Below are 24,225 nucleotides of genomic sequence, written 5' to 3' on the forward strand. Positions count from 1 at the left end.
AGAAATTGCCCCTGGCTTGGGGGGACCTTATGGGACACCGGGGATCGAACCACGGTCCGTCCTACACTAGCGCTTGAAAGGCAGACACCTTACCTCTAGCGCCACCTTCCCAGCCCCTGGTTGTTTTATTGTTAATGATGGCTTTCTATGTACTTACGTCCAACATTACATCCACCACCCACGTCCCCTTTCCCAAGGATACCAATGCCCATCCCTTTAAACTCATTCTCTCTCTCTCCTCTCTCTCTCTGTGTATCTGTGTATGTTTCTATCTTTCTCACACTTTAAGCTCATTTTCTCTCTCCTCATTCTGTGTTTCTCTTGTTGTCTCACACATACTCTCAATTTCATAGTGAATTAAAAAAATAAAAAGCATAAGACCTAGAAAGGTGTGGAAGCAGCAAATTCAACAAGAGAAATTACCAGTGTTTTCAGGGGTTTTGAATCCATGTCTAAAAGAGAAAGAGGGAGAGTCAACATACTACTGTCTCTGCTATTCTCCATGGCACACTCAAGGCAAACCAGAGACTCCTTCATTCGGATTGTATATAGGACCTGTAACCTTTCTACCTGCAAAAGAGTAAAGGAGAACAAAAAGTATGGGTCAAAAGCTTTAAATAAATCAAGTCTGTTAAGGCTCCAGGAATGAAAGCCTGTAATACTCTGTTTCACTCAAGAAGGTTTTAAAAAATAGTAATAATAGTAGTATTATGGAATTGCAAAAAAATTTATGTGGATTTTTAAATCATCTCCACACATTATATTCATAATAGGCTAGTTAAGTCCACTTAAAGTATCTTAAACTTCCAAATTCTTTAGTTATTGAACCTTACCAAGTCTACATCCATGATTTGGTCTTTAATTAAGTTCCAAATTGTGAGATAAAGTTGAGCAGCATCATGTTGGACAAACACTGGTCAGAGAGAAAAGTAGCCAAATAAATGAGGTCATCAGGAATAACTTTTATGTTCTTTGCCCCAGCTACATAACTACAAGGCAGCCTATAAGCCCCCACTTGTCCTTTTATAGTTTCCCCACCTTTCTAGGATGTTTCCATTACAAATTAAGTGACCAATAAGTTAAAAGGAATCTTTGTACTAAATATTTCTCTTAAAAATGTAAAACCCTATATAATTCAACTTACTGTTGTCTCATTTGCTAATCATAATTATTGGTTTACTAATCTTCCTTGATTAGTTGACTATCCACTATGGTCAAAACTGTGTCTTTCCTTTACTATGCAAATTCAATACTCTAATTGGACCTCTACAGTGATTTATTTCTTTTTGTTTGTTTGTTTTTTGCTTGGGGGTCACACTGGGCAGTGTTCAAGGGTTACTTCCTGGCTCTACGCTCAGAAATCGCTCCTGGCAGGCTCAGGGGACCATATGAGATGCCAGGATTCGAACCACCGTCCTTCTGCATGCAAGGCAAATGCCCTACTTCCATGCTATCTCTCCAGCCCCAGTGATTTATTCCTTTATGCCTATAAATATTTTCTTCACTTCACTACCCTGAACTAAGTTTTAGTTTCTCTATACATGAACCAGGTTGTACCTAAAGTTGTCTAGAAGGGAGGGACCATTTCAATGTTAGATGAAGCTGGTTAGGGGGAAAAAATTACACAAATGATTCTACATATGTTTAGTAAGTATATGTAAGAATAAAAATGTTGTGTTATAACTAAAATACAGGTACAAATATACTTTAGGGATTGTGTCATCCCCTTTGAATACAGTGACAGAATGCAGCAGCAGTAGAGGCAATAGCAGCAACAGTGAGAGGAGCCTGAGTGCAGCTTGTCCCTGCGTGACCCAGAGCATGAAATTCCCAAAAACCTGAAGCGCAGCAACTGGGCACCATACTCCTAGAGAAGAAGCAAGCTCCTAGGGAGATTCCTGGAGAAAAACATGGTGACAGGACAGCCTTTAGCAAAGAGACAGTGCTGGTAGTGGCTATGCAGCGGTGTTTCCAAAGACAGGAGTCTAGCAGTGAGTGGCATCCTGATTTGGTTATGCAGCAGGGCTGGGAGTTGTGGGATTGGATCAGGTTCATCTATGTGGCCGAACTCATAGGACGTCGATATTAGCACCATTAGCACCAAGAGAGTGAGCTGCAGCAGGAGGGCCCCCAATTTGGCTACAGGGGCAGTGGCAGTGAGGCAGCGAGATGCCAGCTACTAAAACGTGAACAGTAACAGTGAGGCTGGGGAGCTGTGTTGCTGTTACTAGGAGAATGTCAGAGAGTGGTGCCATGATTTGATCTAGCAGTGGAACTCGGAGCTGTGAGCACTACTTAGACCCATCTGTGTGGAAGAGCTCATAGAATTCAGACATTAGCATTGAGGGAGTGATCAGAGGCAAGGCTAAGTGAGGAAATAGGACCCACAATTTGGTCACACAGACTGCTAAGGCATGTTGAGCGACAACAGTCCTGAGAGAGTTAGTAGTGACAGTGAGGCCAGGGAGCTGTCTGCTTACAGACAACTCCTCGAATCCAAACTGCATTTTGAACTAAGGTTCCTACGCCTAAAGAAAAGCATGGCCTTGAGACAGCCAAGACTGCAGACCAGCAGCTGAGGTGGGTAGTTTTAGGAATCAAAAAGGCCATTGTGGGGGCCAGAGCAATAGCACAGTGATAGGGTGTTTGCCTTGCACGTGGCCAACCCTGGACGGACTCCAGGGTTTGATTCCCCCATATGGCCCCCCAAGCCTACCAGGAGCAATTTCTGAGCACAGAGACAGGAGTAACCCTTGAGTGCCATTGGGTGTGGCCTCAAAACAAAACGAAACAAAACAAAAAGGCCATTGTGAAATCAGGATAGTGCACCAAGAGGAGTGCAGCAGGTCCATTTTGATCCATGGCTGCACAATTCTTGTAGGCAAGGAGCCCCACCACAACACTTAAAAAGGACACAGCAAAGATCACAATGGGAAGACAACGCAGAACAGTACCACACTGAGTGAATAAAGATAGTAGTTCTTAGGACTCAACTGACATAAACCACCTATATAGCCTCTCTGCTAAGGACTTCAGAAAGAAAATGTAGAGGATGTTCAAAGACTCAAAGAAACCATGGGATGAATGGAACAACCAAGATATACCAAGACTCAAGATGATATGAGAATTCTATTTTTCTATGAAAAAATTCAAACAAAAATAATGTCTGAAAATTTTAGTAGAAGAAATAAAAACTCACTGGCAGGCCTCACCAGCAAAGTAACAACTTCTGAGGGCAGAATTAGTGAGCTGGAAGGTGAACTGCATAACATCTACATACAACAGAAGCGCAAACAAGTCTTAAAATAAACTAACAGATATAGGAAAAATTCTCAAAATATTAAAAAGATGACAATAGACCTTTGGAATAAATTCAACAGGAACAACACAAAAATCATTGAGTTCCAGAAAGGCAGGAAGAAAACCCCAGTGAAGAAGAAATTGTCAAAGACATTGCTGAGAAATGCCCAGAACAGAAGAGTGCATGCATCTAAATCCAGGATGCCCAAAGAGTACCAGCTAGAAGAGACCCAAATTAAAGCATCAAGGCTAGTTACCCTAGACAACCTAGTCACAATGATGAAAACCACACATCTAGAGATAGAATAGTGAAAGTGTAAAATTAACATACAGAGGTGGGGCCAGAGAGATAGCATGGAGGTATGGCATTTGCCTTTCATGCAAAAGGATGGTGGTTCGAATCCCGGTATCCCATATGGTCCCCTGTGCATGCCCGGGGCATTTTTTTTAACATAGAGCCAGGAGTAATCCCTGAGTGCTGCCGGGTGTGACCCAAAAACAAACAAACAAACTAAAATTATATATATATATATATATATATATATATATATATACACACACACATACACACACACACACACACACACAGAGGTATCCTTAAGGTTTACAACAGATGTATCACAAGCAAACCTCCAGGCTGAAAGGCAGTAATGGGATAGAGAGAAAACTCAATGAAATGAACACATCACCATGAATATTTCACCCAGCCAGACTTTTATTCAGGTTTAAAGGAAGTATACACAGCTTCATGGATAAACAACAGCTCAGGAAATTTACAAACTTAAAGCTAACCTTAAAAGAACTGAAGGGGCTATTTTAATGCAAGGCAGACCCCTAAATATGCCAAACTCCTACCAAAAAATATGACATAAAGCCCCATAACAATAATCTCTCTCAATGTCAATGGACTAAATGCACCAATCAAGAAACACAGAGTGGCAAAATGGATCAGAAATTGAATTCAACATTTCTTGCTGCCTGTGAAAAGCACATATGGATATTTAGAGCAAACAGACTCAAAGTCAGAGATTGGAGAACAATCCTTTAAGCAAGCATCTTCCTTAAAAAGACTATGGTGGCAAAATTAATATTAGTCGACATTGACTACAGGCTCAAAAAGATTATAAGAGAGAGAGGGTCATTTCTTAGTAATCAAGGGATATGTACATTGAGGGGGATGGGGGACATTGATGGTGGAATGTTGCACTGGTGAAGGGGGGTGTTCTTTTTATGACTGAAACCCAACTACAAACATATTTATAACCATGGTGTTTAAATAAATATATTATTTGAAATAAAAAAAAGAGAAATCATATTCATGAACATATATGCACCCAATGGGGCCAGGAACATACCTAAGACAACTGTTACTAGACATAAATCAAGAGAATGGAAATTGTATCAACAATCTTCTCAGACCATATGCACTAAAAATAAAAGTGAATTACAAACAAACTCAGAGAAAAAACTTTAACACCTGGAAATTAAAGAGCTCAATACTGAATAATTCATGGATCAGAGATGAAATCAAGGAGAAATTCACAAGATTTCTGGGAAAAATGAGAATGAAGACACAAATTCTCAAAATTTGTGGGACACAGCTAAAATGGTATTAAAAGGAAAAAAATTATTATATATTTTTATTTAATCACCATATTTATAAAATTTTTATACTGGGGTTTCAGTCATAGAATGTACACCACCCTTCACCAGTGCAATCTTCCCAACACCAATGTCCCCAATTTCCCTCCCTCACCTCAGCCCTCTGCTTGTCTCTGAGTCAGGCATTCTGTCTCTCACCCTCACTATCATTGTTATGGTAGTTGTCATTGTGATTAGTGCTCTAGCTGCACTTACCGCTCTTTGTGTCAAGCTTCATGTCATGAGGTGGTCCTTTTGGCGTTCAGTTTTATTGTCTATGGATATTATTGCCATACTGTCTTATTTTTCTTATATGCCACAGATGAGTGAGAGTATTCTGTCTATCCCTCTACCTTTGGCTCATTTCATTCAACATAATAGTTTCCAAGTCCATCATGTATAAGAAAATTTTATGATTTCATTTTTCCTAATAGCTGTGTAGTATTCCATTGTGTAAATATACCACAGTTTCTTTAGCCACTCATCTGTTGTTGGGCACCTGGGTTGTTTCCAGGTTTTGGCTATTGTAAATAGTGCTGCAATAAACATATGGGTGCAGAGGACATTTTTGTATTGTGTTTTTGTGTTCGTAAAGTATATTCCTAGGAGTGGTATTGCTGGATCAAATGAGAGCTCAATTTCCAGCTTTTTGTGAAATATCCATATTGTTTTCCAGCAAGGTTGGACTAGGCAGCATTCCACCAGCAGTGAATGAGCATTTCTTTCTTCCTGAATCACCACATTGCAAACATTGGTCAGGAATCAAAAAAAAAAAAAAAAAGATCAACATAAATAACTAATAGCACAGCTAATAAATTGAAAACTGATTAGAAAAATAAGCCAAAAGTAGTCCAGTAGAAGGAAATAAATAAATTTTAGAACAGAAAGCAATAAACTGGACACCCAGAAAAGAATCTGAAAGATCACTGAAAGCAAAAGTTGGTTCTTCAAAAAAATAAAAAAGATGTATAAACCATTAGACTCACACAAAAAAAGAGAGATAAACTTAATAAATAGAATAAGAAATAAAAAGAGGGATGTTATTACAGTAACTACAGAAATACAAGGGATAATTAGATATTACTTTGAGAATGTTTATGTGACAGAAAAAAAAGACTTGGAAGAAATGAATACATTTTTGGACTCCTATACATCTTGGTTCTCCAGCAGAACCAAGATGATCTAAAATAGTTGAACAGACCTATAATAATTGAGAAAATTGAAATGGTAATCAAGAGGCTTCCCCAAAACAAAAGACCAGGAACAGATGGATTCACTAGTGAATTCTTTCAAACCTTTAAAGAGAACCTAATGCCAATCTTTATCTGTTGGGTTAACCAGTTTCCATTCTATTCAGGATATGCTTATTACTCATTGGTCAGAACCACCTTTGGATGAAAGCATCCTTTGGATTGGAGTCTTACCTTACCTGTTCCCCACAATAGTGTGTCGTTTGCACTGCCCAATAAGACCCTGGTTTCAGGGAAAAAACACATAATGAGTCAGAGGGAATGGAAATGGCTAATTCCAGAATCTCGGTTCTATAGATGAGAAAATTGGTCCTGCTTTCACCAGACTTCATAAATTAGAAAATTAGAGTTACATGAACTCAATATTCAATGTCTGTTTAATATTCAAAGATTGATTGATTACTTTTACCAGAACCATTACAGGGAGGTCATAAACAGGTCGAATCCATTGAGACATAAAGGAAAAGTGGCAGAAGAGTTTAGTAAAATTATATAAAGCCTGTGGGCAGGACAATACATATATTACAAGCCAAAAGACTTTATGATGACCATTGGAAAGCTAAATAACCAGTTTGCAGAGCACAATCAACAAGATCTCCATGAACTACTACTACTCCTAATGGAGGGTCTTCATTAGGACTTGATCAAAGCTAATAGGCAGAAAAGACATAGAGAAGAAAATAATGATCATCTTGATGACTCAAAAGTCACAAAACAAGCTTCTCAAAGACAGAAGCAGTTTAATAAGTCTATTATTGCTACACTTTTCCAAGGCCAGTTCAAACCAAAGTTTAGTGCCTCATTGGCCACCAAGAATCTCAGACATATGAGATCTTTATTCATTTATCCTTACCATTGACATCTACAGATAAAGGTTTGTTGCAAGATTGCCTTAAATTACTTTTCAAAGAAGAAAAACTGAGAGGCAATAAGAGTTTATTGCAGCCACTGCAACACACAGCAAGATTCTTTAAAAAGGACAGAAATTTGAAAATTACCACTTGTGCTCTTAATTCATTTGAAACACTTTTCCTATGATGGCAAGCAGATGATAAAACTACAGACCTACATAGAATTTCCTTTAGAAAAACCTTGATTTATCACAGTACACTATAGATTCTAAGGACAACCCTGAAGAATACAACTTATTCTCTGTTTTGAACCATTATGGTGAAATGGAAAAGGGTCATTGCACAGTCTATTGTAAAAATACGACAAGACAACGTTGGTTTAAATTTGATGATTAAGAAGTTGCAACTCATCTGAAATCTTCAGCAGCTTATATTCTTTTTTGGGTTTTGGGCCACACCTGGTGACATCAGCTCAAGGGTTACTCCTGCCTATGCTTTGAGAAATTGCTCCTGGCTTGGGGGACCTTATGGGACCCTGGGGGATCGAACCACTGTCTGTCCTAGGCTAGCATGGGCAAGACAGGCGCTGTACCACTTGCACCACCGTTTCAGCCCTTATATTCTTTTTATACCTCAAAGGAAGTCTTGCATGTGGAAGTTCCTAAACCTATTTTATCCCCTTAACAGTTATTGGATTATTTTCTATGTCAGTGTTTGCTTCCAGACCCACGTCTCTCCAATCCCCTCTGAGTGGAGCATGAGGCTTCTGCTACACTTTTCCAGGAAATTGAAGAAACATAAATGCTCCCAATAATTACTCAGATATCAAAGCAGATAGAGACACCAAAGATAGAGAGAGGGAGAGAAAGAGAGAGAGAATTATAGGCCTATCTTTATCATTGATGAACACAGAAGCAAAGATCCTCAACAAAATACTAGCAAATAGAATCCAATGGTTCCTCAAAAAGGTTATACATCATGACCAAGTAGGATTCATTCCAGGTATACAAGGATGGCTTCACATAGTCATTATAATACATTATATCAATAAAAGGAAAAATAAAAATCATAAGATTATGTCAATAGATGCAGAGAAAGCATTTGACAAGGTCCAACACCTTTTCATGATAAAAATTTGAACAAGATAAAAGTTAAAGGAACTTTCCTCAATATATTCAAAACTATTTACCACAAACCTTTTGCAAAAATTATAGTCAATGAGAAAAAACTTTAAGATCTGGCACAAGACAAGGTTACCCCCTCTTGCCACTTTTATTCAATATTGTACTGGAAGTACTTGCTCTAGCAATTAGGCAAGTCAAATATATCAAGGGCATCCAGATTCCTAAGAAGCAAGCTCTCATTGCAGATTACCTGATAATGTTTTGTGTTTTTATATATATAAGTTACATATATTTATATATAAGCTACAGTGCCAACAATATTTCAAGCATGAGGTCTAAACTACAGTCACCAAACTTAAAAATATACCTGCAATGAGGCAGATTTATAGGTTGGAGGGAACCTGGGGACATTGATGAAGGGAAGTAGGCACTAGTGGTGGGACCTGTGTTAGACCATTGTACTCCTGAAACTCAACTATGAATAGTTATGTAAACCATAAAGCCCTGATATTTAAAAAATTTAATTTAGAATTAATATGACTTCTTCCATATTAGTCAGTGATTCCCTCCTGCATATCTGTCCCCAAGAACATTAAAATATAAATCTACAAATATTATGCACACCTATACCAACAAATCATTATTCACAATAGACAAGCTATAGAAACAACTCAAGTGTCCAACAACAGATGAGAGGATAATGAAATAGTGGCATCAAAACATAGTAGAATATTCTTGTAGTCCACTTCGACATAGATGGAATTGGAGATTTCATGTTAAATAAAGTGAATCAGAAGAAACCAGATGAATTTGTTTATATGTAAAGTATATAGAAACAAAGTAAAGAAACAGAGAATTCCCAATTATAAAAAAAACTAAAATATATTAAAAAATTTAACTTAATATAATCTCAAAATGTTGAATGCAAAAGGGAGTGGCCAGGAAGGGGACCTTGGGACAGTGTGGGGAAAGCATTATTGACATAGTGGTGGTGGGATAGTGAAGTAGCATTACAGGTTGCAAATCACATTATTTCAATTAAATATATACATTTACTTTAAAAATAAAAAGACAACTTCAATTCCTAATTCATATCATTCATAAGAACTATAATGAGGGGCCGGCGAGGTGGCGCTAGAGGTAAGGTGTCTGCCTTGCAAGCGCTAGCCAAGGAAAGGACCACGGTTCGATCCCCCGGCGTCCCATATGGTCCCCCCAAGCCAGGGGCAATTTCTGAGCGCGTAGCCAGGAGTAACCCCTGAGCATCTAACGGGTGTGGCCCGAAAAACCAAAAAAAAAAAAAAAAAGAACTATAATGAAACAAAACATAAAGAACTAAAAGTGAATGTTATTCTAATGAGTAACTTTATTGCATGTAAGTATATCTCAATATTTTTTCTTTAAATACTATAATTGGTCAAGTAGATATCTTTTTGTTTGTTTGTTTGTTTTTGTTTTGGGGTCATACCCGGCAACACTCAGGGGTTACTCCTGGCTCTACGCTCAGAAATCACTTCTGGCAGGCTCAGAGGACCATACAAGATGCCAAGATTCGAACCATCATCCTTCTGCATGCAAGGCAAATGCCCTACCTCTGTGCTATCTCTCCAGCCCCATATGTATTATCTTAAGTTGCACTGCACATCCTGTTCTAAGGGCCTGAGTTCAACATCCAGCTCTGGCCTCTTAGCACTGCTCAGAATGACGCTGAGGGTCCACAACCACTACTAAGTGTGGCCCCTATTTTTAAAAAAAAGTTTTCATTTATTTATGAATTTTCTTTGTGTAGAATTCAGCTTTATCTTAGTAATAATTTATTCCATTTTCCAGAATTCTTTTCTTGAAGTTGAATCAACTTTGAAAGAATTCAAGTTTATTATATTATACTTAGAGGAAGAAAACAATGAATGTAAAATGATGTGTATAAATAATGGCAGTTCTGCACCCATTAAAATATATGGCTTTCCCCACCCCTTTTATTTCCTTTTCCTTCTAACAGAACCACATAACTTGAAACATCTTGTTCTGCCTCATTAATTGGAGGAGAAATAATGGAGGGTATCAAGACCAAACAGTCATATGAACATCAAGTAGAAATAAAAAATAATCAGACTTAAACACCAAATCCAAAGCCAATGACGACAGATTGATACCCAATCTACAACAAGCTAGACACAGAGGGGGACCACTATGCCCGGGGTGGGGATAAGAGAGGGATATGGGATGCATGCTGGGAATAGAGATGGAGGTTGGGACAACATTGGTGGTGGGAATGCCCAGATTCAATGTCACTATGTACCTAAAATATTACTGTGAACGATTTGTAATCCACTGTAGTCAAAATAAAAATTATTTTAAAAAATGTACAGCTTTTTAAAGAGTGTGGGGATGATATCCAGAGACAGTAGAGATGAGGATTAGGAGGACCAGTTCATGGTAGGAAGCTTGCCACAAAGAGTAAAGAGTGCAGTTAGAGAAGAGAAGGATCTAATATGAAAGGGACCTTCCTGGTACCCCTTCATTAGTAGTAGTGTAAACCACATGTCAAAAAAGAAAAGAGAGAGAGAAGTAAAATGGCTGCCTTTGGGGTAGGTGGGTGGGAGAGAAGAGGATATTAGGGAAGGTGAGTAGGAACTGTTGATATTGGTGGCAGGAAATGCGCACTGATGAGAGTTGCTGTACATTTTAAGACTGTAACTCAATCATGAACAGCTTTATCTGTAGGAAACAAAAACTGTAGTATGAACAACCTTGTAACCATGGTGTTTAAATGAAAAAGTATGGCTTTTTAAATATTCAAATCTAAGCAAACACCCCCAATACAAGGGGTCTACATCCACCCAGTTTCCTTCTTTTCACTTCTTCACCTTTATCCGTATTTTTCTTTCTCTCCCACTCCTTCCTCTTCCCTAATGCTTCTTCCTTCTTTTTATTTTCTCTTTTTTTCTTTCCTCTCCCTCCTACCCTACCTCTCTGTCTATTTTTCTAAGAATCCACTGTACTTAGAACACTATGCAAGGAGCCACAAGTTGAGTAGACTATCTTACGTGGTACATAGTACTTCTGAAGACAGTAGACAAGTTCCATGGGTGGCACTGCTTTCTGCCGACTATTCTGCATCTTCTCCATCAGCAAAAGCAGCTGGAAGGGGAAATTTTTCCTTTGCTCTTCCACTCCCCTCGGCACTGTTATCCTGATTAAAAAAAGAGCAACCATCAATTTTATAACCATGATTCTCAATGCTAGATGGATTAAGGTTGAATAATTAAGGTTCTTGAACTACATCTTAAAATAGAACTCTATGTCCAAGGTATTTTGTAGACTAAATCAACTGAATAAGGATAGTTAGCAGAATTTTTGTTTCCAAAACAATTTAAATATGCTAAAAATGTAGCTTAACCACTATGTTAGCAAATCGACTATAGAAAGCACCCCCTACAGAGAAACTTAGCAGCTGCTATCCGACCTTTCCTGATAACCATACTAATTATGTAAAGGCAGTTAACAGTGAGTTGTGGACCTATATCAAATTAGCCAAGCAGCAAAATTTTCAACTTAAAGGGTCCAAAGTGAAAAACAGTGATTACTGATTCAGATACTGAGGACAAAGGGCAACAAGAGGGATTTGTGTATTGGAACTATGACAGTGAAAAGAAAAAAACAGCAAAAAACAGAAAAATGTGTGATTAACATATGTGTTTATGTGTGTGCTAGGAAAAATTCATAGACTCTGGGAATTGGAAGTGGATAAAACAGATTTATAAGATTGGGAGAACCCTGAGACAATAGTAAAAGGAAACATATTCTAATTAGGAGGTCGGTGATGATGTGATAATGTTGTAAGTATAAAAACCTATTATTGACAGTATTATAAATCAGAGGGAGTAAAATTGTTTTAAAACTTTAATCAATAGAGTCACAGACCTACTCATTAATTTGTTTGGTCTCCTAGTCTGTTCCCAAGTAACCTAATCCATCGCTGTGAATTATGGCTCCAATTTATTTTATTTTATTTTTGGTTTTGGAGCCACAGTTTATAGTTGTTAGGAGCTACTTCCGTTCTGTACTTTGAATATTTTCAGCAATGTTCAGGAGATCATGTAGTGTTGAGGATCAAATTTGAGTCTCCTCCACATGTGTTCAGTTTGTGGAGATATCTTTCTAGCCCTCTAGTTTTTTGTGGTTTTTTTTTTTTTTTTTTGGTGGGGGCGGTTAGAGGCCACACCCAGACGTGCTTGGGGGTTGCTCCTGGTTCTGTGCTCAGAAATTGCTCCTGGCAGGCATAGGGGACCATGCAAGATGCCAGGATTTAAACCACCATCTGTGCTGGATCAGCTTCATCCAAGGCAAACGCCCTACCACTGTGCTATCTCTCTAGCCCCTAGCCCTCTAGTTTTATTTAAAATCATCAAGCGTTTTTATTAAAGTACTAATACCTAAGTCCCACTGAAAAAAAATTCTAGGGTAGGATTTACATATATTTTATAATTATAATTTATATATGCTTTATTTTTAACTTCTTAGTCTAAATTTTACATAAATAATTCCCTAGACACTTTTCAAATACTTATAAAATTCAAGTAACTGTGAATAAATGAATAATAAAATATTTGAAGTCTTAACCTCTTCAATATCTTGGTGAAACCAACATTCATAATCAACAATTGAATCACAGAGTTAAGGCAGCAGGTCTGTCCAATAGTGTATAAACCAACTGGGCCTATAAAGAGAAGTAAAAAGACATTGAGATATAAGGCCTCGCTAAGGTATTTAATAAATATCAAATATTTTTATAAAATATATCAAATATTTTTATAAAATATGCTAAGTACATGGAACCCTAAATAATATTCTCAGAGAATTCCATAAAACCTTGCAAATAAATCAGAGAGTAATTATATAGTAATAATCTTTGAAAAGTGAAACAACATAAAAGTTTTAATAATAAAAAGGAAAAAAGAGATGTTACACAAAAGTGTGTTAACTATTGCCAACAAATAGTGCAAGCAGGGGCCTGAGAGATAACTTGTAGGTAAGGCATTTCCCTTGCATGCAGAAGGATAGTGGTTCAACTTCCAGCATCCCAGATGGTCCTCTGAGCCTGCCAGGAGCGATTTCTGAGCATAGAATCAGAAGTAACCCCTGAGCACTGCTGGGTGTGGCCCAAAAAACAAAAACAAAACAAAACAAATAGTGCAAGCAATTATAAAAATGAAATAAAAGAAATAGAACAGAATATATAGCTGAGGGGCCGGAGAGATAGTATGGAGGGTAAGGCATTTGCCTTTCATGCAGAAGGTCATCGGTTCGAATCCCGGCATCCCATATGGTCCCCCCGAGCCGGCCAGGAGCGATTTCTGAGCATGAAGCCATAAGTAACCCCTGAGTGCTGCCGGGTGTGACCCAAAAACCAAAAAAAAAAAAAAAAAAAAGAATATATAGCTGAAAGAGTTGTAAGTTCCTCCCATTCAAATTGGTCCTTATACTGCCAGAGAGATAGATCAATGGGCTAAATACAAGTTTTGAAGGAAAGAGACCCAGGTTTAATACCCAGAAATACACAAGTCTTAAACAATGCTGAGAAGATTCCCATTTACTGAACAGAAGTAATCCCCCTATTCTGCTGGGTATGTTCTTAAAAGAACCATTAAAACAAAATCATTACTTAAAGATCTGAGTAATAATATGCATCTTGGATCTCAGATATAGGAGTAATTTCTTAGCTAGTATATAGTTGGACATCAGTGGAAAGACTCCTGCCCATTCACCTCCATGTTGAATGGAGGATTTTCAGCTACACCCGTTTGATGTTCAGGGGTTACTCCTGGCTAAGTGCTCAGAAATTGCCCCTGGCTTGGGGGGACCATATGGAATGCCGGGGGATCAAAACATGGTCTTCCTTGGCTAGCCCTTGCAAGGCAGACACCTTACCTCTAACGCCACCTCGCTGGCCCCTTATTTCTTATTTTAATTTTTTAGATTTAAGTAAAGAAAATACATTACATAGTTGACATATCTGATAATAATACATTTTTAGGAAGACCAAAAGCAACATGTCTTTTTAAAAAATAGAAAGTTGAAAGAAAAATAAAGAGATGGAAGAGAAAAGTAAGAATATTTTTGAAGACTATTGGCTCACAATGAATTCATTGAAGCACCAGCAGAAACTTTAGTAAGCTCTTCTTTAAAAAAAAAAAAAAAAAAAAAAAAAGGGCCCGAGAGATAGCACAGCGGTGTTTGCCTTGCAAGCAGCCGATCCAGGACCAAAGGTGGTTGGTTCAAATCCCGGTGTCCCATATGGTCCCCCGTGCCTGCCAGGAGCTATTTCTGAGCAGACAGCCAGGAGTAACCCCTGAGCACTGCCGGGTGTGGCCCAAAAACCAAAAAAAAAAAAAAAAAGGCCCTCCCTCCATACTCCAGGGGGAAGGTGCATGGGGAGGAGGGCGGGCAGACATTTGGCTTCCTGTTTTCTCCTTGATTCTGGAGACCAGCTCTTGCTGGTCCCCTGGACTTCGGTCTTTCCCTGGGCACCGGTCTAGGTGGACTCTATAAGGGTCAACAGGCTTTCCCCTATCTCTCCCTACACTAATGGGAATGTGCTCTGGGAGGAGGGCAGGCTGTTCTAGCACTGGTTTATGTTGGGACAGTCAGTGGAAATTTTTTCTCTTTGTTTTTATATTGATAGTATTGTGTGCATATATTCTATATATCCATAATATCCATCTTGTATTGGGACCTTGATACTGCCCTACAAAGCTCATTTCTAATATTTTACTGCCTCAGTCCCAACCCTTACTTCCCCCCATCCTCCCATGTAGGTGCAGCTAATGACATAAAGCTCACCACATAGAGTGGTGAGTGCAGTTAGAGAAATAACTACACTGAAAACTATCATAACAATGTGAATGAATGAGAGAAAAAGAAAGCCTGTCTCGAGTACAGGTGTGGGTGGGTGGGGAGTAGTTAGATCCGGGAAATTGGTGGTGGGAATCCTGCTCTGGTGAAGGGGGGTGTTCTTTACATGACTGTAATCATACAACTACAATTATATTTATAATCACGGTGTTTAAATAAAGATAATTAAAAAATTAAAAAAAGGATGAGTTAAAGAAATGCATCACTAATGGTGTGAGAGTGGCAAGTGTTGTTGTTTGCATAGGCCCAGCAAAATATGGGTAAAATGGAAAAAAAAATCTTGTACTAAATACAAAGAGACCTTATCCCTGAAGTTCTCTGGCATAAGACCGAGGGCTCCAGGCATCTTAGGTTGTCCAACCCCTGATTCATTCTCTGTGGTCACAGCAAATTTTTTTCACACATTAGCTGTAGTTGTTGTCTGGTTTATGTAAAGATTTTGCTTTCTGTGTGAGAAGAATTCCGGTTTCTGTGTTTCATCAAAATCAGGATGTGGAGCATCCTCCAATTTTACCTCACCATCAGATGGGAAGTGTCCTGCCCTGCAAGCATGTTGCTGCTGTCACTGAGTCATCTGGGTGTCATGGGAACAAGTAAAGTCAATGCCAGGGTAGCGGCAGGGTCTCCCCTGGTAGAGGTTTGCCTCCTGGTGATGTTGTAGACAATTGTGGTTGTTTACGTAGATGGTCAATGGTTCAGTGATGTATGGGCAATGTCCATTCTTCGGAGGCCTGGGCCAAGTCATTATGCCAGTGTTCAGGATATAAAGCCTAACTGCATTACAAAATTTGTGTTCCTATCTCTGTTACATAATAATTTGTTTGCATATGTAGTATTTTCCCATTTTAATGTGCCTATGCAAAAGAGGAACAATGTCACAATGTATTATTGATGTCTCTGGGGAGCCGAGGAAACAAGTCCATCAATCCCCTTAACTTGGTTCTAACATTAATTCTAAAGCAAAAGACTCTTCTACCATAATTCCTTGTTAAACAGAGAAAGAAAGAAAGAAAGAAAGAAAGAAAGAAAGAAAGAAAGAAAGAAAGAAAGAAAGAAAGAAAGAAAGAGAGAGAGAAAGAGAGAAAGAAAGAAAGAAAGAAAGAAAGAAAGAAAGAAAGAAAGAAAGAAAGAAAGAGAGAGAGAGAGAAAGAGAGAGAAAGAGAAAGAGAGAGAAAGAGAGAAAGAAGAAAGAGAGAAAGAGAGAAAGAAAAAGAAAGAAAAACAAAAAACAATGGGCACAATTTCACTGTAAAGGGGATATTCAATAAGAGTTATTGCGGTTAAGGGAATTCATTTAAGATATTCATAAATGAATGTCCCTATTGTCATTAAAAATAGTCAGGAAGGGGCTGGAGAGATAGCATGGAGGTAAGGCATTTGCCTTTCATGCAGAAGGTCATTGGTTCAAATCCCGGAGTCCCATATGGTCCTCCTTGCCTGCCAGGAGCAATTTCTGAGCATGGAGCCAGGAGTAAGCCCTGAGCACTGCTGAGTGAGACCCAAAAACCACACACACACACAAAAAAAAAAATTGTCAGGAAGAGAGTGTTGAATCCTGGACACTCTGTGATTTGGTCTTCTGGAGTCTGCAAAATGGCTCCTAGCAGTTTCATATCAGAAAATGCCTTTGAGTGGGAATTTTTGTACAAATCTTTAAGCACAATGAGGAAACAAAGGAATTCATATGCTCTGGCAGACAGGGACACTAGGCTTGTATAATCACTGCATTCAAATAAATCCTCAAGCCAAATGGATGAAAAATGTAAATCAGGAGGCCAGCTATTTGGAGAAAAATGCTTAGGATGTTAATGAGCTCAAGGAAACAATGGAATTTGCTGCCAATAAAACACAACATGGCATCAGAGCAGAAATGAGAAAAATACAAACAGAATGTTAGGCTTAAAAAACTTCGTAGGCAAAATAAAATATTTTGGAAGTCCTCACCAATAGATTTATTATATGCTATGCTGAGGACAATCAGTGAATTCAAAGATGAAAGGAAGAAAATGTCCAAATAAAAACAGAAGATGGGAAGAGCTTCAAAATACATAAACAAATGATAAGAGAACTTTGGGATCAATTCAACAAAAATAACTTAAGAATAATTGGAGAGTCAGGAAGAAAATCACTATGAAGAAGCATTAGTCATAGATATCATTGCTGAAAAGTTCCAGAATTGAAGAATGCATACACCCAATGCCTGAATGCCCGAAGAGTACTAGCTAAGAGAGACTCAAATAAAAACACTCAAAGCATCTCTAACCAAAATAATGAAAACCACAAAAACAAAATACTGAAAGTGGCAAGATCAAAAAATAAATTACATACAAAGGAACATCCTTAAGATTAATAAAGAAAACCATATGCACCACAGGTAGTGGTAGGATATAGTGGGAAAACACAATGAAATGAATGCCTCACTGAGGTAAGACTCTTACTCATATTTGAAGAAAAGTACTCACAAAACTCAACTACAAAAATATCTAATGACCCCATCCAAAAGTAGGGCAAGGAGATTAATAGACACCTTCCTTAAAAATACATAATATAGATACAACTTCACATAATATACAACTTCATAATATACAACTTCACATAAACAACAGCTTAGGAGCTTCATAAACTCAAAGAACTAAGGAGGTTACATAAAGACAAGAAAAACACCACAAACACACTAAACTCCTAGAGAAAGATGGCACAAAACTCTGGTAAAAACATTCTCAATGTCAATAAATTACATACACCAATTTAACAAATGCAGAGAGGCAAATTGGGTTAGAAAACTGAATCCAACATTCTGTTGCATACAAGAAACACATTTGAACAGTCAAAATAAACACAGTCTCAAAGTCAAAATTTGGAAGATAAATTTTCAAGCAAACACCCCCTCAGAAAGGACAATGTAGCCCTTTTAGTATCAAGTGACATAAATTAGGCTCAAAAAGGTTATGAGACAGCAAAGGTCATTTATTAATGATCAAGAGACATGTGCACCACAGAGATATTCCACCTAAAATGCACCTAGTGAGGGGCTAGTAAAATACTTAAAACAACTGCTAATAGACTTGAAGTAACAGATTAACAGCAACACAATAGTAGTAGGAACAGTCCCAAGAAACTGAAGCGGATGGTCAGATAGCAGCAGGGTCCTCTTTGCCTTGGAAGAGCCATTTTCACCCCAGCTTTGTGAACCCTGAGAAAAAGAAAAGCCCCAAGAAAAAGGAGAGAGGTCTTCCAGCCACCTCAGCTGGGCTTTGCCATACATTTCTTCTAGTCAATGAGCCCAACAACAATAAGGAAAACCGCCACATAGCAAAGGTCTGAGTAGAAAAGTAATGTAGAACTCTACCATGTTTAGTGCATGAATATGGTAGTTCTAAAGTATCAGCCTTTCTCTGGACTCTGATAAGAACTTTATAGAGGAATTGTGAAGGTGTTTTCAAAGAAATGAAAGAAACCATGGGATGAATAGCCAATAAGATGCAAGATGATGTGAGAACAGAAATGAGAAAACTTCAAATAGAAACAAAAAACTTGGTAAGCAAAATTTAAAAAACTTCACTGAAAGGTCTCACAAGCAGAGTAATGAACACTAAGGACAGAACTAGTGACCTGGAAAATGAGCTGCATAACAACTCCAGACTATAGCAGAGATAGAAAAGAATCTTAAAATAAAAATGGAGGGTTATCAGGACCAAAGAGTCATATGAACACTGAAGGGAAATAAAAATTATCAGACTCAAACACCAAACCCACAGTCAATGACAACAGAATTGATACCCAATCTACAACAAGCTATACACAGAGGGGAGCAGTTACACTAGCAGACTGGTGTGCAAGAGAGGGAGATATGGGATGCATGCTGGAAATAGGGGTGGAGGGAGGACAACATTGGTGGTGGGAATGGCCCTGATTTATTGTCACTATGCACCTTAAATATTACTGTGAAGCATTTGTAATTCACCTTGGTCACAAAAATTATTTAAAATTTTTTAAAAAACAAAATGGAAAATAGCCTCAAAATAAACAGACTATAGAATTTGGGGATAAATTTAAAAGAAATAACATAAGAACCATTAGGATCACAGAGAAAGCAAACCACTATGAAAAAGAAATCATCAAAAATATTATTGCTAAAAAAATATATATATCATTGCTGGGGCCCGGAAAAATAGCACAGCGGCGTTTGCCTTGCAAGCAGCCGATCCAGGACCTAAGGTGGTAGGTTCAAATCCCGGTGTCCCATATGGTCCCCCATGCCTGCCAGGAGTTATTTCTGAGCTGACAGCCAGGAGTAACCCCTGAGCACTGCCGGGTGTGGCCCAAAAACAAAACAAAAAAATCATTGCTAAAGAGCTCATTACTGAACAACAAAAGTCAGAGAGAATATCAAAATATTCCTGGAGTTTTACAGAAGATCTGCCACAAGATCACAAGGCCAGAGGCCAGGTATAGTGACAAAACTCAATGAAATAAACACTTTGCCTAGAATACTTTACCCAGCCAGACTCACGTCCAGGTTTGAACGAAACACACATAGCTTCACAGATAAACAACAACTCGGAAACTTTACAAACTCAAAACCACCCTTAAGCTCTCCTCTCCGGCCTTCCCTCAGTCTCCTGGGTTCCAGTGACTTTACTGTTCATTTGTTTTTGGGGGGCCAGCCAGACTTCAAATCCTAACAAGACTATACTAACTCTAAAAAGAGAAATGGAAGAAAGTGGTCTAGTAGATATATACAGAGCTCTCCACCCTCAGAAAATAGGATATATATTCTTCTCCAGTGCACATGGATCACTCTCCAGGATAGACCACATACTGGCCCATAAAATCAAGAGGATAGAAATTGTACAAACTACCTTCTCAGATGATAAGCACTGAAATTAGAAGTGAACAGCAAACAGACACAGAGGAAAAAACTTTAACACCTGGAAATTGAACAGCTCACTACTGAACAAGTGGGTCAGAGATGAAATCAAAGAGGAAATTAAAAGATTCCTGGAAATAAATGCAAATGAAGACACAAATTATCAGAATTTGTGAGACATGGCAAAAGCGGTATGAAGAGGAAAATGTATAACTCTACAAGCACACATCAGGAAGGAAGAAGCCTACATAAAAAATTAATGACACAACTTATAAAATTAGAAATTGATCAATAAAACAAACAAAAAATATATAAGCAGAAGAAAATAACAAAGCTTAGAGCAGACATTAATGAAGTGGAAATCCAAAGAACTATTCAAAAGATCAATAAAAGCAAACATTGGTTCTTTGAAAGAATTAACAAAATTGATAAAACACTAACAAAACTCACAAAGAAAGAGTGAGAAACTTAATAAACTGAATTAGAAATGAAAAGGGGGAGGTCACTACATGTACTACAAAGATTCAAAGGGTAATCAGAGACTACTTTAAGAAACTTTGGGCCCGGAGAGATAGCACAGCGGCGTTTGCCTTGCAAGCAGCCGATCCAGGACCAAAGGTGGTTGGTTCGAATCCCGGTGTCCCATATGGTCCCCGTGCCTGCCAGGAGCTATTTCTGAGCAGACAGCCAGGAGTAACCCCTGAGCACTGCCAGGTGTGGCCCAAAAACAAAAAAAAAAAAAAAAAAGAAACTTTATGCCACAAAAAAAAAAAAAAAAACCTAGAAGAAATGGATAAATTTTTGGACTCTTACAATCTTCCTCAGTTGACCCAGGATGATCTAGTATATCTAAATAGATCCAACCCTATTGAGAAAATTAAAAAAGTAATCAAAAGTCTTCCCCCCCAAAAAAAAACACCCAGGTTCAGATTGACTCACAAATGAATTCTTTCAAACCTTTAGAGATGAACTAATACCAATACTTTTTCAGGCTCTTCCAGGAAATTAAAGAAACAGAAACACTACCAAATAGTTTTTATCACTCTGATACCAGAAGCAGACAGAGATGCTGCAAAAGAAGAAGAAGAAGAAGAAGAAGAAGAAGAAGAAGAAGAAGAAGAAGAAGAAGAAGAAGAAAACTACAGACCAATATCCCTGATGAATACAGATGCAAAGAGCTTCAACAAAATCTTAACAAATAAAATCCAACTTCTCATCAAGGAGATCATACACGGGGCCGGTGAGATGGCGTTAGAGGTAAGGTGTCTGCCTTGCAAGCGCTAGCCAAGGAAGGACTGCAGTTCGATCCCCCGGCGTCAGGGGCAATTTTTGAGCACTTAGCCAGGAGTAACCCCTGAGCATCACATGGGTGTGGCCGAAAAAAACAAAAAACAAAAGAAGCTCATACACCATGACCAAGTAGGTTTCATTCCAGGAATGCAAGGATAATATAACATACATAAGTCAAACAACACAATACAATATACCAACAAAAAGAAAAATATAAACTATATAATCATATCAATATATGCAAAAAAAGCATTTGATAAGGTACAAAATCCATTTATGATAAAAAAAAACTCTCAACAAGATGGGAATGGAAGAAACTTTTCTCGATATAGTCAAGACCATCTACCTCAAGCCAATGGAAAATATTATTCTCAATGGAGATAAACTAAAAGCCTTTCCTCTAAAATCTGGTACAAGACAAGGCTGCCTCTTCTCACCACTCCTATTTAACATAGTACTGAAAGTATTTGCCATCGAAATAAGGCAAGAAAAAGATCTGGGGCATCCAGATAGGAAAAGAAATCAAGCTCTCATTACTTTCAAATGACATGATACTATATTTAGAAAAACCTAAACCTAAAAACTATACCAAAAAGCTTCTAAAAACAAAAGATTCATATAACAAAGTGGGAGGCTACAAAATTAACACACAAAAATCAATGGCCTTCTTATGCACAAATAATGATAGAGAAGAAATAGACATTAAAAAAATTAATCTCATTCACATTAGTGCCACACAAACTCAAATACCTTGGAGTCAACTTAACTAAAGAGGTGAAAGACCTATACAAAGAAAACTATAAACCACTGCTTCAAGAAATAAAAGAGAATACAAAAAATGGAGACACCTATACTATTCATGGATTGGGAGAATTAACATCATTAAAATGGCAATACTTCCCAACGCTTTGTACAGATTTAATGCAATTCCTCTAAGGATACCCATGACATTCTTCAAAGAAGTGGATCAAACACTCCTGAAATTCATTTAGAACAATAAACATCCACAAATAGCTAAAGCAACCCTTGGAAAAGAGAAAGTGGGAAACATCACTTTCCCCAATTTCAAATTTTGCTTTAAAGCAATAGTCATTAAAACAGCATGGTACTGGAATAAAGACAGACCCTCAGATCAAAGGAATAGATTTGAGTATTCAGAGAATGTCCCCCAAACATAAAATCAATTAATCTTTGATAAAGGAGCAAGAAACACAAAATGGAGCAAGAAAAGCCTCTTCGGGCCCGGAGAGATAGCACAGCGGCGTTTGTCTTGCAAGCAGCCAATCCAGGACCAAAGGTGGTTGGTTCAAATCCCGGTGTCCCATATGGTCCCCCGTGCCTACCAGGAGCTATTTCTGAGCAGACAGCCAGGAGTAATCCCTGAGCATCGCTGGGTGTGGCCCAAAAACAAACAAACAAACAAACAAAAAACGAAAAGCCTCTTCAACAAGTGTTGGAACAACTGGTCAGCCACATGCAAAAGAGTGATCTCAGACCTCCATTTAACCACCATCACAAAGGTCAAGTCCAAATAGATTAAAGACCTTGATATCAGACCCAGAAACATAAGGTATATAGAACAACATGTAGGTAAAGCACTCCATGACACTGAGACTAAAGGCATCTTCAAGGAGGAAACACACTGTTCAAACAAATGGAAGCAGAGATAAATAAATGGGACTATATTAAACTAAGAAGCTTCTGCACCCCAAAAGAAAGAGTGAGTAGAATACAAAGATCACCCACAGAATGAGAGAAACTATTCACCCAATACTCATCAGATAAAGGGCTAATATCTAAGATATTACAAGGTAGTGTCAGAACTTAACAAAAAAAAAAAAATCTAACCCCATTCAAAAATGGGAAGAAGAAATAAACAGACACTTCATCAAAGAAGAAATAAATATGGCCAAAAGACACATAAAAAAATTTCCCACAACAATAATCATCAGGGAATTACAAATCAAAACAAAAACGAGGTACCATCTCACACCACAGATACTGGCACACATCACAAAAAATCAAGAACAATCAGTGCTGGTGGTAATGTGGGGAGAAAGGAACTCTCATTCACTGCTGGTGGGAATGCCATCTAGTCCAGCCTTTATGGAAAACAATATGAAGATTCCTCAATAAACTGGAAACTGAGCTCCTATATAGTCCAGCTATACCACTCCTAGAGATATATCCTAGGAACAAAAAAACCACACAATACAAAAATGCCTTCTGCACACTTATATTCATTGCAGCACTATTTACAATAGCCAGAATCTGGAAACAACCCAGATGCCTGACTACAGAAGAGTGGCTAAAAGAAACTGTGGTAAGTGGACATGGAAAATATTGTGCTGAGTGAAATAAGTCAGAGGGAGAGAGATAGACCATATAGTCTCATTTGTAGGGTTTAAGAAAAATAAAAGACATTATTGTAATAATACCCAGGACAATTGAGATGAGGGCTAGATGACTGGGCCACGATATGCAGCTAACCATAACAAATGGTAAGTGCAGTTAGAGTAATAAGTATACTAACAACTATCATGACAATGGTAGTGAGTGAGAGAAATAGAATGCCTGTCTCGAATATAGGCAGGGGGTGAGGGAGGAGGAAGATGGGGGCATTGGTTGTGGGAATGTTGCACTGCTGAAGGAGGGTGTTCTTTCTATGACTGAAACCCAACTACAAACATGTTTGTAATCATGGTGCTTAAATAAAGATATTCTTTGATAAAAAAAAAAGATTAAAAAGATATCCCTAAATTCTAACTGTCTATAACATTATAATTCACAAATCTTTAAGAAAATCTAAAAATTATTTTAATAAAGGGTATATGCATACCTATGTTCATATGTATTCATAAACAATACAATTGCCTTTATGTGAAAACAACTCAAAATGACAAAATTCAGATGAATGGGTTAAAAGTTTTGAAATTTATACACAATGGAATGATATAAAGCTCTAAGAAATAACAAATCATGGA

The 24,225-nt window shown here is 37.9% G+C and overlaps 2 protein-coding genes across 2 annotated transcripts in view; both read right to left on the reverse strand.

Annotated features, from left to right (window-relative positions):
* BCL2L13 (BCL2 like 13) overlaps positions 1-24,225 on the reverse strand; it is a 1,170,396-nt gene that overhangs the window by 613,127 nt on the left and 533,044 nt on the right. The window lies entirely within an intron of this gene.
* USP18 (ubiquitin specific peptidase 18) overlaps positions 1-24,225 on the reverse strand; it is a 39,022-nt gene that overhangs the window by 10,227 nt on the left and 4,570 nt on the right. Inside the window, exons 2-5 of the mRNA XM_049783657.1 lie at positions 12,790-12,886; positions 11,214-11,359; positions 834-913; positions 424-570 (exon numbers count right to left, since the gene is read on the reverse strand). Of these exons, the coding sequence (XP_049639614.1) occupies positions 424-570; positions 834-913; positions 11,214-11,359; positions 12,790-12,886 (470 nt within the window). The remainder of the gene's footprint in view (positions 1-423; positions 571-833; positions 914-11,213; positions 11,360-12,789; positions 12,887-24,225) is intronic.

The sequence above is a fragment of the Suncus etruscus genome, chromosome 11 (genome assembly GCF_024139225.1).
Source record: "Suncus etruscus isolate mSunEtr1 chromosome 11, mSunEtr1.pri.cur, whole genome shotgun sequence".
In the NCBI taxonomy this organism is placed as follows: domain Eukaryota; kingdom Metazoa; phylum Chordata; class Mammalia; order Eulipotyphla; family Soricidae; genus Suncus; species Suncus etruscus.